The sequence below is a fragment of the Dama dama genome, chromosome 18 (assembly GCF_033118175.1).
Source record: "Dama dama isolate Ldn47 chromosome 18, ASM3311817v1, whole genome shotgun sequence".
Taxonomy (NCBI): domain Eukaryota; kingdom Metazoa; phylum Chordata; class Mammalia; order Artiodactyla; family Cervidae; genus Dama; species Dama dama.
Window position 1 is genome coordinate 88,107,304 of NC_083698.1, and position 17,262 is coordinate 88,124,565.

General features: G+C 41.3%; 1 protein-coding gene across 2 annotated transcripts in view; it reads right to left on the reverse strand.

Annotated features, from left to right (window-relative positions):
* RBM28 (RNA binding motif protein 28) overlaps positions 1–14,417 on the reverse strand; it is a 32,004-nt gene extending 17,587 nt beyond the window's left edge. Inside the window, exons 1-10 of one of the 2 annotated variants that reach the window (XM_061165734.1) lie at positions 14,201–14,417; positions 10,512–10,670; positions 10,120–10,214; positions 9,611–9,686; positions 9,103–9,195; positions 8,209–8,280; positions 7,430–7,592; positions 7,118–7,260; positions 2,920–2,992; positions 681–790 (exon numbers count right to left, since the gene is read on the reverse strand). In XM_061165734.1, coding sequence (XP_061021717.1) covers positions 681–790; positions 2,920–2,992; positions 7,118–7,260; positions 7,430–7,592; positions 8,209–8,280; positions 9,103–9,195; positions 9,611–9,686; positions 10,120–10,214; positions 10,512–10,670; positions 14,201–14,318 — 1,102 coding nt within the window. In that variant the 5' untranslated portion in view covers positions 14,319–14,417. The remainder of the gene's footprint in view (positions 1–680; positions 791–2,919; positions 2,993–7,117; positions 7,261–7,429; positions 7,593–8,208; positions 8,281–9,102; positions 9,196–9,610; positions 9,687–10,119; positions 10,215–10,511; positions 10,671–14,200) is intronic. The other variant, XM_061165735.1, reaches the window with a different exon arrangement.
* Between the last annotated feature and the right edge of the window lie 2,845 nt (positions 14,418–17,262).

Consider the following 17,262-nt stretch of genomic DNA (forward strand, 5'->3'; position numbering starts at 1 on the left):
GCTCCAAAACACTCAGAAATGGCATTTTTATGAGGATAGGGTTCAGAGTTCTTGCTAGATCTCAAAGGGATCAAGGACCAGAATGAATTAAAAAGTCACTGCTTTAACAGAACAACTGCACTTGATAAAATCAAAGATTATGAATGGGCTGAAAAGATGCTTATCTAACAACAGTATATCAGAATGAGGAGTGGTCAACCTTTAAGTTCAAAAGAAATAGCTTAGGGGGAAAAAAAAAAAACAGCACCACCACTAAGGCAGCACTTCTGCTTTTCCTTTTGACTGCTGGCATTGCAACAAAGTTTCCATCAGCTTCCCTCACTAACAAAAGCAACTGAAAAATATCTCAGTAATTTCAAGCACTGTGGAATGATTAATACCCATGAGATGCTATCACATTTGAAATTCAAAGAACAACAAATGGAATTCATTACCCTAAAGTAAATAAGCAAGAGCTTAAAAAGCTTAGACAAAATTATGGCTGGCAGCACCATGACAGATGCTGAGTTTGACATCACTGGAAGACAACCTCAGAATGTCCTTGGAGCTTCTACGGATCACAGAAACCTGGAAGATGGTGGACCCCTCAGAGTGGCACACTTTATGCTCTCATGTAACCTAGTCAGTGCCCATGACAGTGGTCTCAATCCTTTTGGGCCTGACCAGATGACAGCAAATACCTTTAGAATGTTCTGTGTCTGGATGCAAGACGATACGGACATATTTAAGATCTCCAAATTGCTGCAGGAGCTCCCCAAGGTCTTCTTCCTCTGAATCGAAGGACAGGTTTCTATGGAGGACAATCAGGTCACAAGAGAGGTAATTACAAAAGTGAGACCCTGTGTTCCAGTACAAGGTGAGTGAGCCAGACATCATCTGAAGTGGTTCCTTGGAACTACCCTCCCGAAGGATAGCACCAAGGGGTGACCCCCCACTAGCCAGGCCACCGATGTATGACTGTGCCCATTGGCCATAACCGACTGACCCTCCTCTGTTAATCAGATTCTCTCTCCCAGGAATATAAAACTTGAACACACATATACAAAGACCAGAAGTTGTAGATACAGATTCACCTCAAAACAGCAGTGTAGGGAGCTGAAAATGTTCTGTAACATATATATGTATCTCCACATATAAAGGTATATGTATATCTGTGGCTATATATATGAAAAATGTCACTGGGTTGTACACATACTTTACAGAATACATGTTATACCTTACAAGGGATAAAACAAGAATGAGTGTCTTCAGAGAAAGGTTCACACAGTCTTCCACAACAAAGGTCCCTTCTTGAGGTTTGCTCTTTGACAACTCTGATTCTGTGAGCTACCCTAATGTTCATCCAACAAACCAGGTTTTTCACTTAAATTGGCCAAAATTAGTTTCCCTTACAACCAAAACACTGACAGCAAATGAGAAGTCAAACATCTCTCAATGTCTCCTCTGTACTCCTATGAAATCTAGGTTTCAGTTAAAATTTCACAAAAGTCAGAAAATCCTTCAAAATAGTAACTCAAAACCAAACATGGTAAAGTTTATTAGCTATGTACAAAAAAAAAAAAAAAAAGAGAGAGAGAGAAAGAAAACTACTATTTCCCTTGATGGGATTAAAAAATGTTGGAAGGAGATTTTGTTCTACTAAATTTCAACACAGTGTAAAGATTCCTAACCAAGTTATGCACAGCCTTCCAGGGGCAAGAAAAAGAATCCCAAATAAATATCTATAATTTTACTTCTCTTTTGCTCAATTAACAGCTCCATAAACAGTTTTATCTTATTAAGCAACCAAGATAAAAAAGATTTTCTGCAATAAGACACATCCTAGCTACATTATTGCTTCTAATTTGCCTCATCGTGTTCATAGCCTTCTCTCTTCCATCCCTTTACTTACTAAGTTCTCTTTAAATTAAAAAGATGTGTAAAGAAGGGAATCTTTGGTACTGAGGTCATAGGCTTCTAAGTGTGACATTCCTCATTCCTATTACACAGAATCCTCTACAAACATGAAATTATTTATATGGAAATTCCAAATAACACAGTAAAAAAAAAAAATGGAGAGACGTGCTATAAAGGAAGAAAATGGGCTACAGCACAGCATGTATAAGCTGAAATCATCCTTGTTAAGTATTTATGATATGAACACATGCGTGGGTATTCCTTGAGTGGTGATGAAAGTTAATTTTGTGTGTATGTCTTTTTGCCTATTCATTTCCTAAATTTCCCACAATAAACGTAAATTACTTGCATAATGAAAACCATCTTTAAAAGACTGTACAAGAGAATAAAACAGAAATCTCTAAAGTAAGACCCAAATAGCCCTAGCAAAATGGTACTTAAGAAAGGACGAAAAGGCTGTTGAGGTGTGCCAAGGACATCCTGACTTCCTGAAAATGCCAACCTACAGCAGTCAGTACAATGGAAACAGCAAAGTCAACATGATACAGTATCCCCCCTCTCGGTTTTCCAGGAAACAGACAGGATGCTTCACTTTATGGACGTGACTTTAGATCAGTCAGGCATGAGAAGAGAATTAACTTGGGACAAGAGGTACCATCCCTCCCCTGCACTCACCCTAAAACAAAGGCCAGAAGCAAGATGCTTCTATTAATAAGTTGAATTCATTTGTTCCAATGCCGCCACCCCAATTACAAAGAATGAAATCTAAACAAGGACAAGATACAGACCCCTGCTGTTTACCTCCTGTGTATAGCTGATTCTCCTACACTTTTCTCATTGTGTGCTACACTCCTAGGCAGGTGTGCTGATGGTCTTACATGCATCTAACTTTTTGGCCTAGCTAACAGAATTAGTGAAAAAAGAAGAAGAAGAAAGGAAGGGAGGAAGGAAGGGAGGGAGGAAGAAGAGAAGAAAAATTCAGAAGGCAACAGGAACAGCAGTTCTCCAGATAAAAAGTCATACCTGATAAAGACAGTCTTCCCTTCATTCACATCAGAAGGTAATTTCCTCTTCTTCTTCTTCTTCTTTGAGACTTCTATATCCAAAGTAAAAAGAAGCAACAAACTGAACTTAAGACTAGTGTAAGCCTTACAACAAAGAGCTAAGTTGTTAAATATATAAAGATCTTACATAAATTAAGAAGAAATCCAATTAAAAATGAACAAAGGATACACAACTAAATATATGAAAATGCTCAAACTCACTCCTAATTGAAGAAAGACATATCATCAGAAGTGAGATACTATTTTTCACTGAAGATTGGCAAAAATCAAAAAAGACAGACGAAATCCATTGTGGTAAGGGTGTGGGGGGAAAACAGAGTTTCCCATACACTGTCTGACGGTAAACCTTCTAGAAATGTAAAATGTAGGACATCCAAAGAGAAAAAAAAAAATATATTCACATAGACAAATATACATTACACTTTATGCCAGTGCATATACATTCATGTTTTAGCTTACAGAAGTATTATATTAACTATCCTCAGATACACAAGAAACACTGGCTGTCTGGTGATTTAGTCGCTAAGTTGTGTCCAACTCTTGTGACTCCATGGATTATAGCCCGTCAGGTTGTCTCTGGGGAAGGGCCTTAAGTGGCTGTAGATTTGGGTTTAAGGGAGATTCATTGATTTTAAGAATTGACATATATGCTTATATATATGAAGAAAATTTCTGGAAGGATACAAAAGAAATAAAAGAGGTTACTTTGGGGGACTACTGGGAGGATTGGTGAGGAACTTTTACTTTCTGTATTATACCCTTTTGCACTATACATATATTTTAAATTAATTTTCTCTCATTATTGTCTATCAGTCATTTTTTTCAAGTGAAAGAGACAGCTGAATCTAGTTGTAGAACTGAGGTCTCTCAGTGTAAAAGCTTCTTTGCTTCTAAGGTGTCTACCATTCTCTCCTCACAGAAAAAGTTTATTTCCTCAGATTTCTCATATGGTCGAATCAACATGCCAGACTTAAAAAAAAGGGAGAAGGCAGATCTGATTAGTGAATAAAAACCTCCAAAGAAACTAAAGGACCACTTATTGACCACTCTTGATTCTGTAATGACCTGCCTCACTCAATAAATAACTGGAGTTTAAACCCAACATTCTTGATGAAAGTAGTAATATGGTTTGGTTACAGTTTTACAAAATGCCCCAGGAGGTCCTTTATCCCCATTTCAATTCAAAATTGTTGTTTATACTCCACTACTGGCACAGAACAGTAACAGTGATAATACTGGTAGTCATTAGTAGTACAAATAATTTAATCTTCACGACCCTATGTGGTTATTAGAGCCATTTTATAGATGAAGAAACTGAGGTATAAAGAGGTTAAATAACTTGTCCCAAAGTCATACCTCAAGAAAGGAGCAAAGACAGGATTTGGAACTCTTTGCTAAACAAGCTACACCTGTGATCTCTAGGCAACATGGGGTTTTATTTTCTTACTTCACTCCTGTTCACCCAGTATCCAGCACTGCAGGCATTCTGAATATCTATCTGCTGTCTGAATAAATCAAGGTGTGTATATCAGAAAAAATATCAACAACCTCAGATATGCACATGATACCACTCTAACGGCAGAAACAGAAGAGCAACTAAAGAGCCCTTGAAGAGGGTGAAAAGGGGAGTGAAAAAGCAGGCCTAAAACTCAACAGTCAAAAAACTAAGATCATGGCATCTGGTCCCATCACTTCATGCCAAATAGATGGGGGAAAAGTCGAATCAGTGACATATTTTATTTTCTTGGGTTCCAAAATCACTGCAGATGGTGAATGCAGCCATCAAGATGCTTGCTCCCTGGGAAAAAAGCTATGACAAATCTGGACAGCGTATTAAAAAGCAGAGACATCACTTTCCTGACAAAGGTCTGTATAGTCAAAGCTCTGGTTTTTCCAGTAGTCAGACATATGGATGTGAGGAGTAGTAATGTTAGTCATTCAGTTGTGTCTGACTCTTTGTGACCCCACAGACTGTAGCTCGCCAGGCTCCTCTGTCCGTGGAATTCTCCAGGCAAGAATACTGGAGTGGGTTGCCATTCCCTTCTCCAGAGGGTCTTCCCGACCCAGGGATCGAACCTGAGTCTCCTGCATTGCACGCAGATTCTTTACCATCTGAGCTACAGAGAAATCAGTTGGACCATAAAGAAAGCTGAGCACTGAAGAATTGATGCTTTTGAACTGTGGTGTTGGAGAACACTCTTGAGAGTTTCTTGGACTGCAAGGAGATCAAACCAGTCAATCCTAAAGGAGATCAGTCCCGAATATTCATTGGAAGGACTGATGCTGAGGCTCCAATACTTTGGCCACCTGATGCAAAGAACTGATTCTGGAAAAGAGGCTGATGCTGCGAAAGATTGAAGGCGGGAGGAGAAGGGGACGACAGAGGATGAGACGGTTGGATGGCATCACCAATAGACATGAATCTGAGCAAACTCTGGGAGATGGTGAAGGACAGAGAAGCCTGGCGTGCTGCAGTCCATGGGGTCGCAAAGAGGCAAACACAACTGAGCGACTGAACAACAGTTAATAAAGAAAAGGTACATTTTTCTATCCTGACAGGTTCAAAAATCACTGTCACATGCAGCATCTATTGCAACAGTTCAAAGAGCAATGGGCATTTATTTACACACAATGTGGAAGGGGGTATGCACAGAGTAACATTCATTCATCAGTTCCAAATTTTTTTATCTACATTAAAAAAAGAAAAAAAAACCTCTGCAAATGCAGAAGTGTTTGTTGGTCTTTGCTTGTTTTCTTGCCAATTTGTGACTGAAAGTCATAGAGCCAGATCAAAAGTTCCAGGAGAACAAGGATTTTTTTTTTTTTTCAAAGTTTAACATTAGTAGGTGTTCAATAAGTGTTTCTTTTAAGTGAATGAAGAGGAGAGGGGACTTGTTTTGCTGAACTGAATGGAGTAGTGGAATGCCAAGATCACATTCTAGTTAGCAGAATTCAAAAACTGCCTCTACATCCATCCTAGTTACAGCTAAAGCCAGAAGATTCTATCAGCAGCCATCTCACATCTAACTTGATGAGATTCACATATTTTTTAGAAAACTGTTGGAGGAGGAGGCCATAAAAAGAAGACAGCAGCAACAAAGGCAACTAATACCACTGAGTGTCTACTGTAGGGAAGGTACCCTTCTAAATGTCAGGAGATGAGGACCTCTAATATCCAATCACAGATGAGGTAATGAGGACACTAGAGGCAAGGACTTGACCAGACCTATACAGCTGGAAATAGAAAAGTCAGGACTTGAACCCACGTGATTTGACTCCTAAGCCCATGCAATAAAAGGTAAAGATGACTGCTAAAAGGAACTGAGCTTTTCCAGATAAAAAATTCTGAATTCAATAGTCTGTTGCTATAATAATGGATTACTTTATTGCTGTTGTTAAGTCTCCATCTTGGAAGGTGTCAGTGATTCAAGCACCTCTGATGTTGAGTAGCACATACCAAGCTGAGTTTCCGGGGTTTGCTAACGTTGTTGTTTTAGTAACTGTGTTGTGTCAGACTCTTTTGCGACCTCAAGAGCCGCAGCCTGCCAGGCTCCTCTGTCCATGAGATTTCCCAGGCAAGAATACTGGAATGGGTTGCCATTACCTTCTCCACTACCAACACTGTAGTCACTTCAAATAATACCTCTTAATTACTGAGGAGAAAAAACACCCTCTTTGGGTTTTCAAATCTACTTCATATAGTTTGTTTTTTTTTACAGACAACAGCAAGAATGGAAGAATACAGCAGGGATGGAAAAATGAGTTTGTCACCATTTAACAGAATGTAATTTTAGTACAAAAAGAAAATAAGTAAATTAATGAGAGAGGACCTACTTTGGTGGCAGGATATAATATCCTGTTTATCCAGTTATTCATTCAACATGGATAATTCAGAGAGAAAGAGAGGCAAGACCTCAGCAGTAAGATAGGTTTTAAATTCCCTAAGAATCTTAATCCTCAAAACCACTCCAAACTCATTTAAAAAACAAAAATATGTTTAGAAGAAAGGAATATAAAGGTTTCACTTTCAGCATTTAAACACAAGTTTGACAGGACATCTTAAGGTCCTATTTAAAAAGAGGCCTGAGTCGAACTGATGCCCATTTCTCAGTAAACTATTTTAAATTTAAAGGTGTTTACAAAAAGTCCAGGCAAACCTTCCTCCTCTTGCTCTTCACTGCTGGTATCACTCTGAGCCAGGTCCTCTCCACCATCAACACTATCTCTTTCCTCCAGGTCTCTGTCGTCATCAGAATGCTCCTCGTCACTGCTTTCTACAGGTGCTGGCCTCTTGACTGCTCTGCAATGGCACAGATCAGAACTGAGGTTCTGGGCTGAGAGGGGGCCCTTATCCAACTTTACCACTCATGCCAATTCTCCAATGTTGGGGCCAGGGAAAGATACCATCTTCCTCTTAGGGACAGTCCTAAATCTTCCTCTGTTGTCTCAGAATACACTGAGCCACTTACCTCTTGTGAATCTGTACAGGGTTGGGCAGCTTTGATTCTTTATCCTCCTCCTCCTCGTCATCATCATAATCACTCTCATTCTCCTCCTCCTCCATATCCTCTTCTTCCCTGCCATTTTCTTGACCCAATTTCTGATGTTCAGGTTCAGGCCTCTTCTCCTCACCTTCACAGTCGATAAAGAAAGTTAGGAATTCATCGAGAATCCAAAACAAGGTCATTTAAACAAGAGTACCTAACACCCCAAGTTACTGGTTCCTATGGTCTTACAGACACTCATATATTTTTCTTATTCTACCCAACAAGAGAAAGTATGAGAAAAAAAAGCAACAAACCCCTCACCCCTGAGGTTTCCTTGGGGGCTGGTCCATTCATCAGAAGCCTTAAGGTTAATCTGGCTCAGCACCTGAGCCCCTGCAAACAGTCCACCGCTGTGTGCCAGGCCCGCACGAGGAACACTCTCGAGCCCAGCCATGAGCTTTAACCTCTGTGAGTCCTGTCCTCTGAGCTCCTGGTGGCTTAAAAGCCAACTGTTTTCTAAATAAAACTCAAGTCTTAAGCTTCCCTATTTATAATGTTCCATCACTCCATATTATGAAAGCTGAGAAAGGACAGCAAGTAGCAGGGACAATGAGCTTGGGCCCCACTACTCACATCCACATCGAGGAGTGAGCTTAGACTCAAAAGGTCCTGTTTGAGGACCAGATCACCAGATGGTACAATGCGGGCTGACACACAGTTAGGACACACAACCCCTCATACTCAACACCACTGCATCTTACCTGGGACAGAAGTAGACTGTGTGTTTTTATATTTATCCTTTGCCACGGCCCAATCCACAGCCACTGTCCGCCCTGTAAGACACAAAAGTAGCATCAGAAAGGCGTTCTTCTCTTTAACATTCCTATTTCCTATAAACAACTTCCTAGTCATCAAAGATAGTAATGGAACCAAAGGAGGCAGGTAAACTGCAGACTCAGAGGCTGTTGGTCCTAAAACAAAACTCCTGGTAGGTATCTATTCTTTTAACCCTTAACCTTTTTTAACAGAAGTTTTGTGTTTCTACAGTCACTACACTTGGGATAAGATAGACTACAAAAAATAAAGCGTTAGAACAGTGCTTCCAGTTAGATCAAGTTTCCAGTTATATTAGCAAGAGGGAAAACAAGACGTTCTGGAATAAACTGCACGTTACTCAGAAGTTAGGAAGTCTCCAAGCCAATCCCTTCTTAAGGCATAGTACCTGGTAAATCAATACCCAAAGTAACCTCAAGGTCAGTTTAGGAGCCCACATATGCTGAATAGGGATCATAATCAAGAGGGAAGAATGTGCTAATCCCACATCCCCTAGACAGCAATCTGCCTGTTTATCAATGATTATTTCAGTGACAGTTTTTCATTAAGAGATTTAAAGGACACTCATCACTGAAAAAAGAAAAAGAGAAGGCTGGCAAGGGTCCTGTTGAGTTTAACCCTAAGATCAAGTCCTAGGAACAGTTCACTAAAGCAGCTTCTTTTTTTTTTTTTTTTTTTTTCCCACTAAAGCAGCTTCTATATTAGCAGTGAGACTCTCAACAAGGCAAACACCTCTCGGAAATGTACAAAGTGGGTTACTGCGTTAACCTGCATGAACACCAGAAATATCTGAGTCAATGGTATGGGCACAGAAAACTTACCTTTTATCTCTTTCATGTTCACGCCTTTTAGAGCCTTTCCTGCTTCTAGGAGGTTTTTAAATTGAACAAAAGCAAAACCACGCATCTTTCCATCTGTGTGCAAACATAACAAAGAAATTAGAGGTAGCTGGAGGAACCAACAGACACTAAGAAGGACTATACAGCAACCTGGACTGGCGAGAAGGCTCAAACCCTGCCAGGCAGTCAGCCCCCTGCCCAAAGCAGGAGCCTTTATCCTGCTACCATTAGCCTGACACAGGCTCGGGAAAGCAATGCATTAAACTCATCTTCTAAAAGGAGTTCTGATCTAACTAAAAACACCATCTGGGGAATAAACATTGTTCTGTGTCAGGCACTATACTTTATACATATCATATCATCTGGGGCTTGGAGAGTATGACCCGAACCTTATATTTCTATTTCAAATAGTGCTTAGTTGAAAGGTGACATGGAAAAACACCATTATGTAAAATAATCTAATCCACACAAAATAAAGGTTGGCAGGTACCTGGTTTCCTGGGGATGTTTACTTCCAGGATAGTTCCAAACTGAGAAAATACTGTCTTCAAGTCATCTTCTGAGCACTAAAGCGGAAAGCGAGAAAGAAAGAGGTGTTATCATGGCAAATAAATATAAAACATCAATTATTAAATTAGTTCACTGGGAAGAGCTTGAGTATTTTTACTCCTTTTAAAATCTTGAGACTAGGACATCAAACATTCCCAAACAGAGGACATCTTGCTTTGTACCTAAAAGGTAAAAAGGACAGACATGAGAGAGTTTGTCCTCCTCTCCCAATCTCAGCAATAGTTTCCACAAAAGGAAGACATCTTCATGCTTTCTGTCCGCAATAAATTCTTGTTTATACAGGCCCATTTTCTGAATTCAACACTGCTAAAGTTCATTCCCAGAAGGAATGAAGCCCAATTATACCACCCTGGTGGGGAGTTCAACCAACAAGCAAGCCTTGGCTCCAAGAGCTTTCAGAACACTCACTGTTAGTTTTCTCTCTCTTACCTTAAAGCTCAGGTTTCGAATAATTAATCTGGCTTTCTTATCTGCCACTTTGGCTTTTTTAGGCTTCAGCTCCTTCTTTGGGGACTCTGAATTTTCTGAAAAATAACAGGCAACGAAGTAAGTATGTGATCCTCTCAGCCCAGAATATCACAGGAAAGAAGTACTAGCAACAGAAAGCATTTATCACAGGGTTAAGTATGGCAATGCCCAGCAACAGCAGGTTTTCCAAACTCGTAAGTAAACAAAAGGCTAAAATGAGTAACAAAACACACTGGATGATTGTGGACATCAAAAGAAAATTCAGGAAGCTTTTAAGTCTAGATGTTATCCCCAGCCAATCTACAGTCCCCTCACTCCTGGGGGAAAATTCCTTTCAGTTACTAGAAACTCACCAGTTTTCCCCTTTTCCTTGGACTTATTTCTCAGTTTTTTCTTGGCAATGGTCACGTTGATCTTGCGGCCTTCAAAGGTAGTAATCTCCTTGAGGGCCCTCTGAACATCCTCCAGCATAGAAAAGGTGACATAGCCGAAGCCTCGACATGCCTTACTCCCTGGAACAGTATGGGGGGGAAGGATTAACAGTAAGCCAAGATCTCTAAACCAGTAAACTCTCACAGCCCTAAACTGGCAGATATACAACCAGGCCAGCCAGTTATCAGTTGGCCAAAGTTCTCAAGAGGGAAAGAGACAAGATTAACATGAGAGGCCCCCCCCATCTCCTTTTTCCTCAGAAATTGTTAGGCTTCCTCTTCTAATGTGGTGTCTTGGCTGTTAGCTCCCTTTCTTCCATCTTTCCTGGTAATCTCAAGAATATGGAGGACTCTATAATATGCATTACACCTCCAAAGAAGAACTCAACATCACACAGAACAAAACATCATCAGAGAAGGTAGGAAAGATAAGTATGGTAGTTTCAAAAACTACAATGAAATAATTCAGTTACCCCTCCTCAGAAGAGAGGACAGATCAGCAATGAATGCGGGGGGCCCTGAGGAAAAAAGCTCAAACAATAAACACTGCTTCAGGAGCCTGCAGATACTATTACCGTTATTACCAAGCCTTAGAAATCAATATCAAATTAAACCTTTCCAAAGCAGCTGTAAATCTCTTATCTCATTTTGTCAGAACATACCAAGAAGGGAAAAGCCAATATTGTCATCGCATTTTTCCAAAGGAATCATTGAAGATGAACAGTTGCAAATGTCAGCTGTAACCCACCTTTGCCCCTTCTGGTGTGCTTTTTTAATTTTAGTTTAATATTTTTGTGTAGTAAAATTTTAAGTAATTTACTGCATCAAAGAAGAAAAAGACAGACCAAGCAGTCTGCCTACTACTCAGAAAAGAAACAAAACTCCACATGCTCTCCTTTACAACTATACCCTAACCTGCTTTAGGGTGCAAGGCTTCTAACATAGGACGCTGAGCCACATAAACTGGTTAAAGTTGACACCTGGCACTAGGAGAGCATACTATATATCTTTATCCTTGAAACTCCTCCTCAAAAAAGCCTGCCCACTCACCTTTCAGAAAACAAGAACAAGAAAAATCAGGGCCCTTCCTAATCAGTACAACCAAAAATAAAAAGCAGCTAAAACGTGAAGGAGTTTGCTGACAAAATAAAAGCATGCACTCACAAAAACACTGTCCTTTATAAACAATTACAACAATCCTGTGAAATTATTCCCATCTTAAAGAGGGTACGTGGCAAGTTCAAGTCACTACTACTGGTAAGACCTCATCGGCCACCCCCTCCCTCCCATCCTTGGAAGTAGAGGACTCAATACATTCAACTGTCTAGACAGGAAAGCACAGTTTTTTTTGTTGTTGCTGTTTAAAGGGAATAGGAGCTTTTGTTAAAGATGCTGACTATGTACATAGCTACAGGTAAGGTTACATGTAGCCTATATTCTGAGGACCCAAAGGAGAATTCCCATTCAAAGGCCTGCTCTTCCCTGGAACGCAACCAACCATCGTAGAGCAGTGTTTCTCAGACTGGTTTGACAACCCACAGTAACAAATGTAATTTATAGTGGACCCAGTTGTTTATATATTGGAAAAAAAAAAAGTCATATGAAAACTTCTCCTTTACCATACATATATAGATATACTACTTTATTAAAAAAAAAAAACTCCAGTCATGAACCACTCAAGACCCACAAACGGACAATGATCTGCCGTTTAAGAAATACTGCTGACCAGCACTCTCATTTGCCCATATCTATACTTAAAATGATAAAGGCCCCAGCTGTGTGTATAGCAATCAGAGCCATGTCAATGATGTTAAATCTAATTTCTGTTACTAGCAAAACAGAAGATAATGATGGAGTGATTATTAGCACACTGTTAGCCTGCCTACTCACACACTCTGGTACCATGGGGGAAAAGAGGGGTACCCAAGATATTACTTCAAACCAGTTGCTAGCCTGAAAGGCAAGAAGGTAGCCACCTATAGCGACAGACTGATGACTTGAAAGGAAGCTAAATTTGTGTTCTGGGCAACATCAGGTGCCAGGTAGTATAGTCTAGGTAAGAAGAAATGCTTCTACAATTAAAACCCTTACAATTCTTACTCATTCTAATACATGCTAACCCTCCTTCATAGTGATGCCATGAATATTAAATAGAATGAGAGGCAAAAAAAAAAAAAAAGAATGAGAGGCATATGGCAGTACCCCACAAGTCAGTAAATACTTTCCGTGGCTCAAGTCAAAACCCTTGGAGTCAGACTTGACACTTTTCTTCTCAGACCCCAAATCTGATCCATATTCCAATCACGTTTTACCCTTTTCACTACTAGAGCACCTGGTCCAACCCCATGACCTTTCACCTGGATTACCACAAAAGCCTAATAACTGGTCTCCTGACTCCTGTCCTATTCTTAACAGCCTATTCTCAGCATGGCAGCCTCAGAGAATCTTTCAAAATGCAAGGCAGATCATATTCACTGCTCCCTGCTCAAAATCAATGGTTTCCTATCTCAGAGTAAAAGTCAAAGTCCTTTTGATGGCCTGTAAGGTCCTACATGATCTGGAAGGACCAGGTGGCACCCGCTAATTCTTCCTTCACTCAGAGCACTCCAGTAACCCTGGTCTCGTCTATATTCCTCCAATATACTATACGCACTCCTCTTCAGTATCCTTGAGCTCCCTCTGCCTAAGCTGTTCCTTGCACTGAGAAACACAAGTTCTTTCTCTCACATCAGTAAGGTTTCCCCTGTCTATCCTTCACTCCTCTACAGCTTCCCCACCACCACCACACATACCTACAGAGACTCCCTATCTTTCTTCCCTGACTTATTTTTCTCCTCAATATTTATCACCATCATCACTATATATTTTGCTCACTGGCTGTCTTCCACATCCTGAACACAGAGCAAGACTTTTGGTCTGTGCACTACTGTATCCCGAGGACCTACAACAGTTGCCTGGAACCTAGTAAACATTCAATTAATATTTACGGAATACATAAATGGGTGAATGAATAACATATTGGTTAAGAGCTCGGGGTCTGGTGATCAAATTCTGAATCCACTGCTTACTAGCAGTACGAACTTAAGCTGAAGTTACTAAATTTCCCTAAGCCCTAGATTTCTCATTTGTAAAATGGAGTTTACTCTCCACCCAAGAAGACTGCTGGGGAAATTAAAAGAGGTAACAGATGAAACTCAAGCACCGCACCTGACAATCAGCTTCTTCTCAGTAAGTCTTAGTGGTGTTTTATTAAGTTGAGTTCAATCCAGTCGCCTGGTCGTGTCTGACTCTTTGCAACCCCATGAACTGCAGCTCGCCAGGCCTCCCTTTCCATCACGCTGTCCATCCCATTTATTAAGTTATTCAATAATAAATGAGATCTTATATGTGAGCGCACATAATAAACAGGAAGCCTACATAAACTTAAGTGGCTAACTTGACTTTCAGAAACAGTTCCTATGGATTTCTCTAGAGTAGAGTCCGTTTGGAAAAGAAATTCAACTTCCAAGGCCTTTCATTTAAGGGCTCACTTAAGGCTGGGAGAATGTCCTCTGCCCCCATCCGGCTCCCAGGAACCCCAACTCTCTGTTCTCGATCGCCCCGCCCCCTACCTTTTTCAGTCACCACGAAGCACTGCTTGACCGGCCCCACCTGACTGAATAGCTCCTCCAGCTTCTCACTGCGAGCCGAGGGCGGGAGGCGACCCACAAACAGGGTCAGTCCGGCCATGAGGCCGACAAGCAGGGACGCACCGTCGCGCACGCGAGTCAGGTAACTGGCTTTAGTCAGCGGACCACGCTTACTAAAGTTGCCGGGAGACTCCGGAAGTGCGCGTACTCAAAAGAGTCCGGAGGAAAACGTAGTAGAAAGGGAAAAACCATTCCGGAAGGGAAGAAAAAAAATCGTGCCGCCTGAGGGCGGAGCTTCTTGAGCGGGGCTCCACCCCGCTAACCCAAGTATCGCCCCCGCCTCTGTAGGGAAATTTGGCTTCGCTTAGTTTCTAGGCTTATTACAATCTAACCTGCTGGGGATCGATACCAAACTCAGCAAGGCAGGCCGGAGAAGCTGTTTTCGCTCTGGGTCTAACCCAGGATCTGACATATAGTGGATATTTAATAAATATTTTCTAAAGTGTCTGTGTTCCAGGATCCAGGAGCACCCAGACTAGGTGCATAAAACACAGCCATAATGCAACTCAACACAAGTAATCACATATATTATTCGAACAAATCTCCAGTTCTCAGAGAATATGAGACAGCTGTCACATTTTAACAGATAACTGTATCTGTGTCTTTAACACTTCGCTGACAAATTATAGCTATTAAGGTTCAAATAGGCACAGGTCATACATAATCATTCTTTCAAAAAATACTTACTGAGCTCCTACTATGTGCCAGGCACTAAAGATAAAATTGATGAGCTTAAAAAAAAAGACAGAGCTCCTGCCTTCATGGAAAATAGTCTTGTGGAGATAGACAAACATCAGTACAAAAAAAAAAACTTATAAGTAAATTAAAACCTGCACCATGCAAGATCACAAGAGAACACACCCAGAACAAGCAATACATCCAGCTTACACGGACCTAGAACCCAGGTCTTCCCAGAGACAGCTTTCCTCAGGTCAGCTTATTAGATGGACCCAAGGATGTGTAATCTCATTGGCCAGGAGATCTGGGTGCTTCTGGATCCTGGAACACAGACAGTGTTTGCCATCCCATTGGGCTCAGGAACTGACCTGTGTGCAAGACTGCAGTACCCTGCAGAACATTTGTACAGAACAAAAGTACCCAGTGAGATTTTTTAGTAATTACTTTTAAACGGTATAGCCGAACACAGGGCAGGTAGAACATTCAAAAAGTACAAAAGGTACAGTGAAAAGGGTTTCCCTTTCTCCTCAAACCCCATCTACTTTCCACACATTTTGGATTGGTGGATAACTGGTTAATAGCAATGGGGGGAAAGGGAAAACGTTTAATATTAGATTTATGAAACCCTAACTCCAAGTATTTTATGCTTGAAAGAAAATGCCACAGTTATTTTTAAACACATAATTCAGTGGAGGAAGTATTGAAATATGAAACATATTTATAAGGGCATGGGTTAATTGCATCCAGAATAAAGAGAGACAAATAGACAAAGGAAAATTGACCCTTTGAATAAAGTTGGTTTGCAATTCCACATTTCTCCTTTATTTTCTCCTCCTCTCCTGCCCCCTCACCACCTTAGAAATCAAAATTTCATACCCAAAGTCTAAATTACCAGTGTCAGGGCCGTAGCCATGGGGACACCTTCCCAATCCTGGCTGCAGTGTGCACTGGGGAAAGAATCCTGAGAAGGCTGCTCCAGCTTCCCTTTGGGACATCCCCTACAGTGTTAAGTTAGAGATGCTTTGGACCCAAACCTTCCCTACAGAACAAAAAGAAACTGTGGTCCTGTGCCCATCAGAGGGCAGCAGCCACCCACAATGCAGAGTAGTTCCTTGCCTCTAGAGAAGGAAAACAGTGCAGCTGACCTTTTGTACTCTTCCCAACTTTCAGACCTGGCTCCCCATCTCAGTCTCCCAGCCTCAGCCTCAGCCCCATCCTCTCCTATCCACTCATATCAGGAAGGCCATGCAGTTCTTCAATCAGGAATATTTGCTCATTCATCTTCCAGGACACATGCAGGGTTCTTTATTAAATAGCAGGAGTCGTGGTACCCTGCACCACATCAGCAATGTGGCTTCCAGGGGAAATAAACTGCTGGACTCTCTCTCATCCATCATTTGCAGGAGCTTGGAAAGGAAGTAGGAGAGGGCTGGGCTGTACTCAGCCAGCCTCTCCCAAGCTCCATCCTTTTGGCTCCATTCCCGCTTGCAAGCTAAACATTCTCATAATACTGCGTACTTCTCATTCTTACCACTTTTCACCATTGTATTTAATTATTTGTGTTATTGGAATTACTTATATGATGTCCTCTTTAATATCTGATTTCCCCCAAAGAGCTTCAGCTTCACAAGTTCAGGACTGTTGTCCACCGAGGTCACCTTTTTACTCCCAGCATCTAGCACATTGTAAGAACCCAATAAAATGTTTTAAAGAGATTGAATGAAGATGAGTTTGTCTCTCAATCTCCGACAGCACTAAGAACTGGAACTGAGGGTGTATATATTACATCCTGGTCTACCCAGGCTTTTCTGGGAAACTGCTTTGGGTTAGGAAGGGCTGAGGCATGAGATAATAGGGAAGGGTTGTCTCACCAGAGCCTCAGCCTCTTGATCAAGTCAAAGGGCTTAGGCGATTCTCACTGAGGAAAACCAAAGAAGTGATGGAGCTGATGGACACCAGGCTCTATTCCCCCACCCCACCCCCAACTCACCAGCCCCATTCTGAATGTCCAGACAGAAGAGGAGCCTGTGTGTATGTATGTGTGTGTGTGTGTGAGAGAGAGAGAGAGAGAGACAGTGACTGGAGGTACGTGGGTCTTAGACTGCTTTGCTGGGAGGTGTGTGCCTGAACTCAAGGACCCATGGTGGGAAGAGTGAGTGAGAGCAGCTGGCAAGCATTACAATGAGGACGAGACAGCAGAGAGGAGTTGAGCGTGAGCAGAGGCAGATGGAGGTGTACGTGGGGAAGAAAGGAAACAATTTCTCAGAGCAGCAAGCACTCCTTCCATGACACAAAGCAGCTCTGAG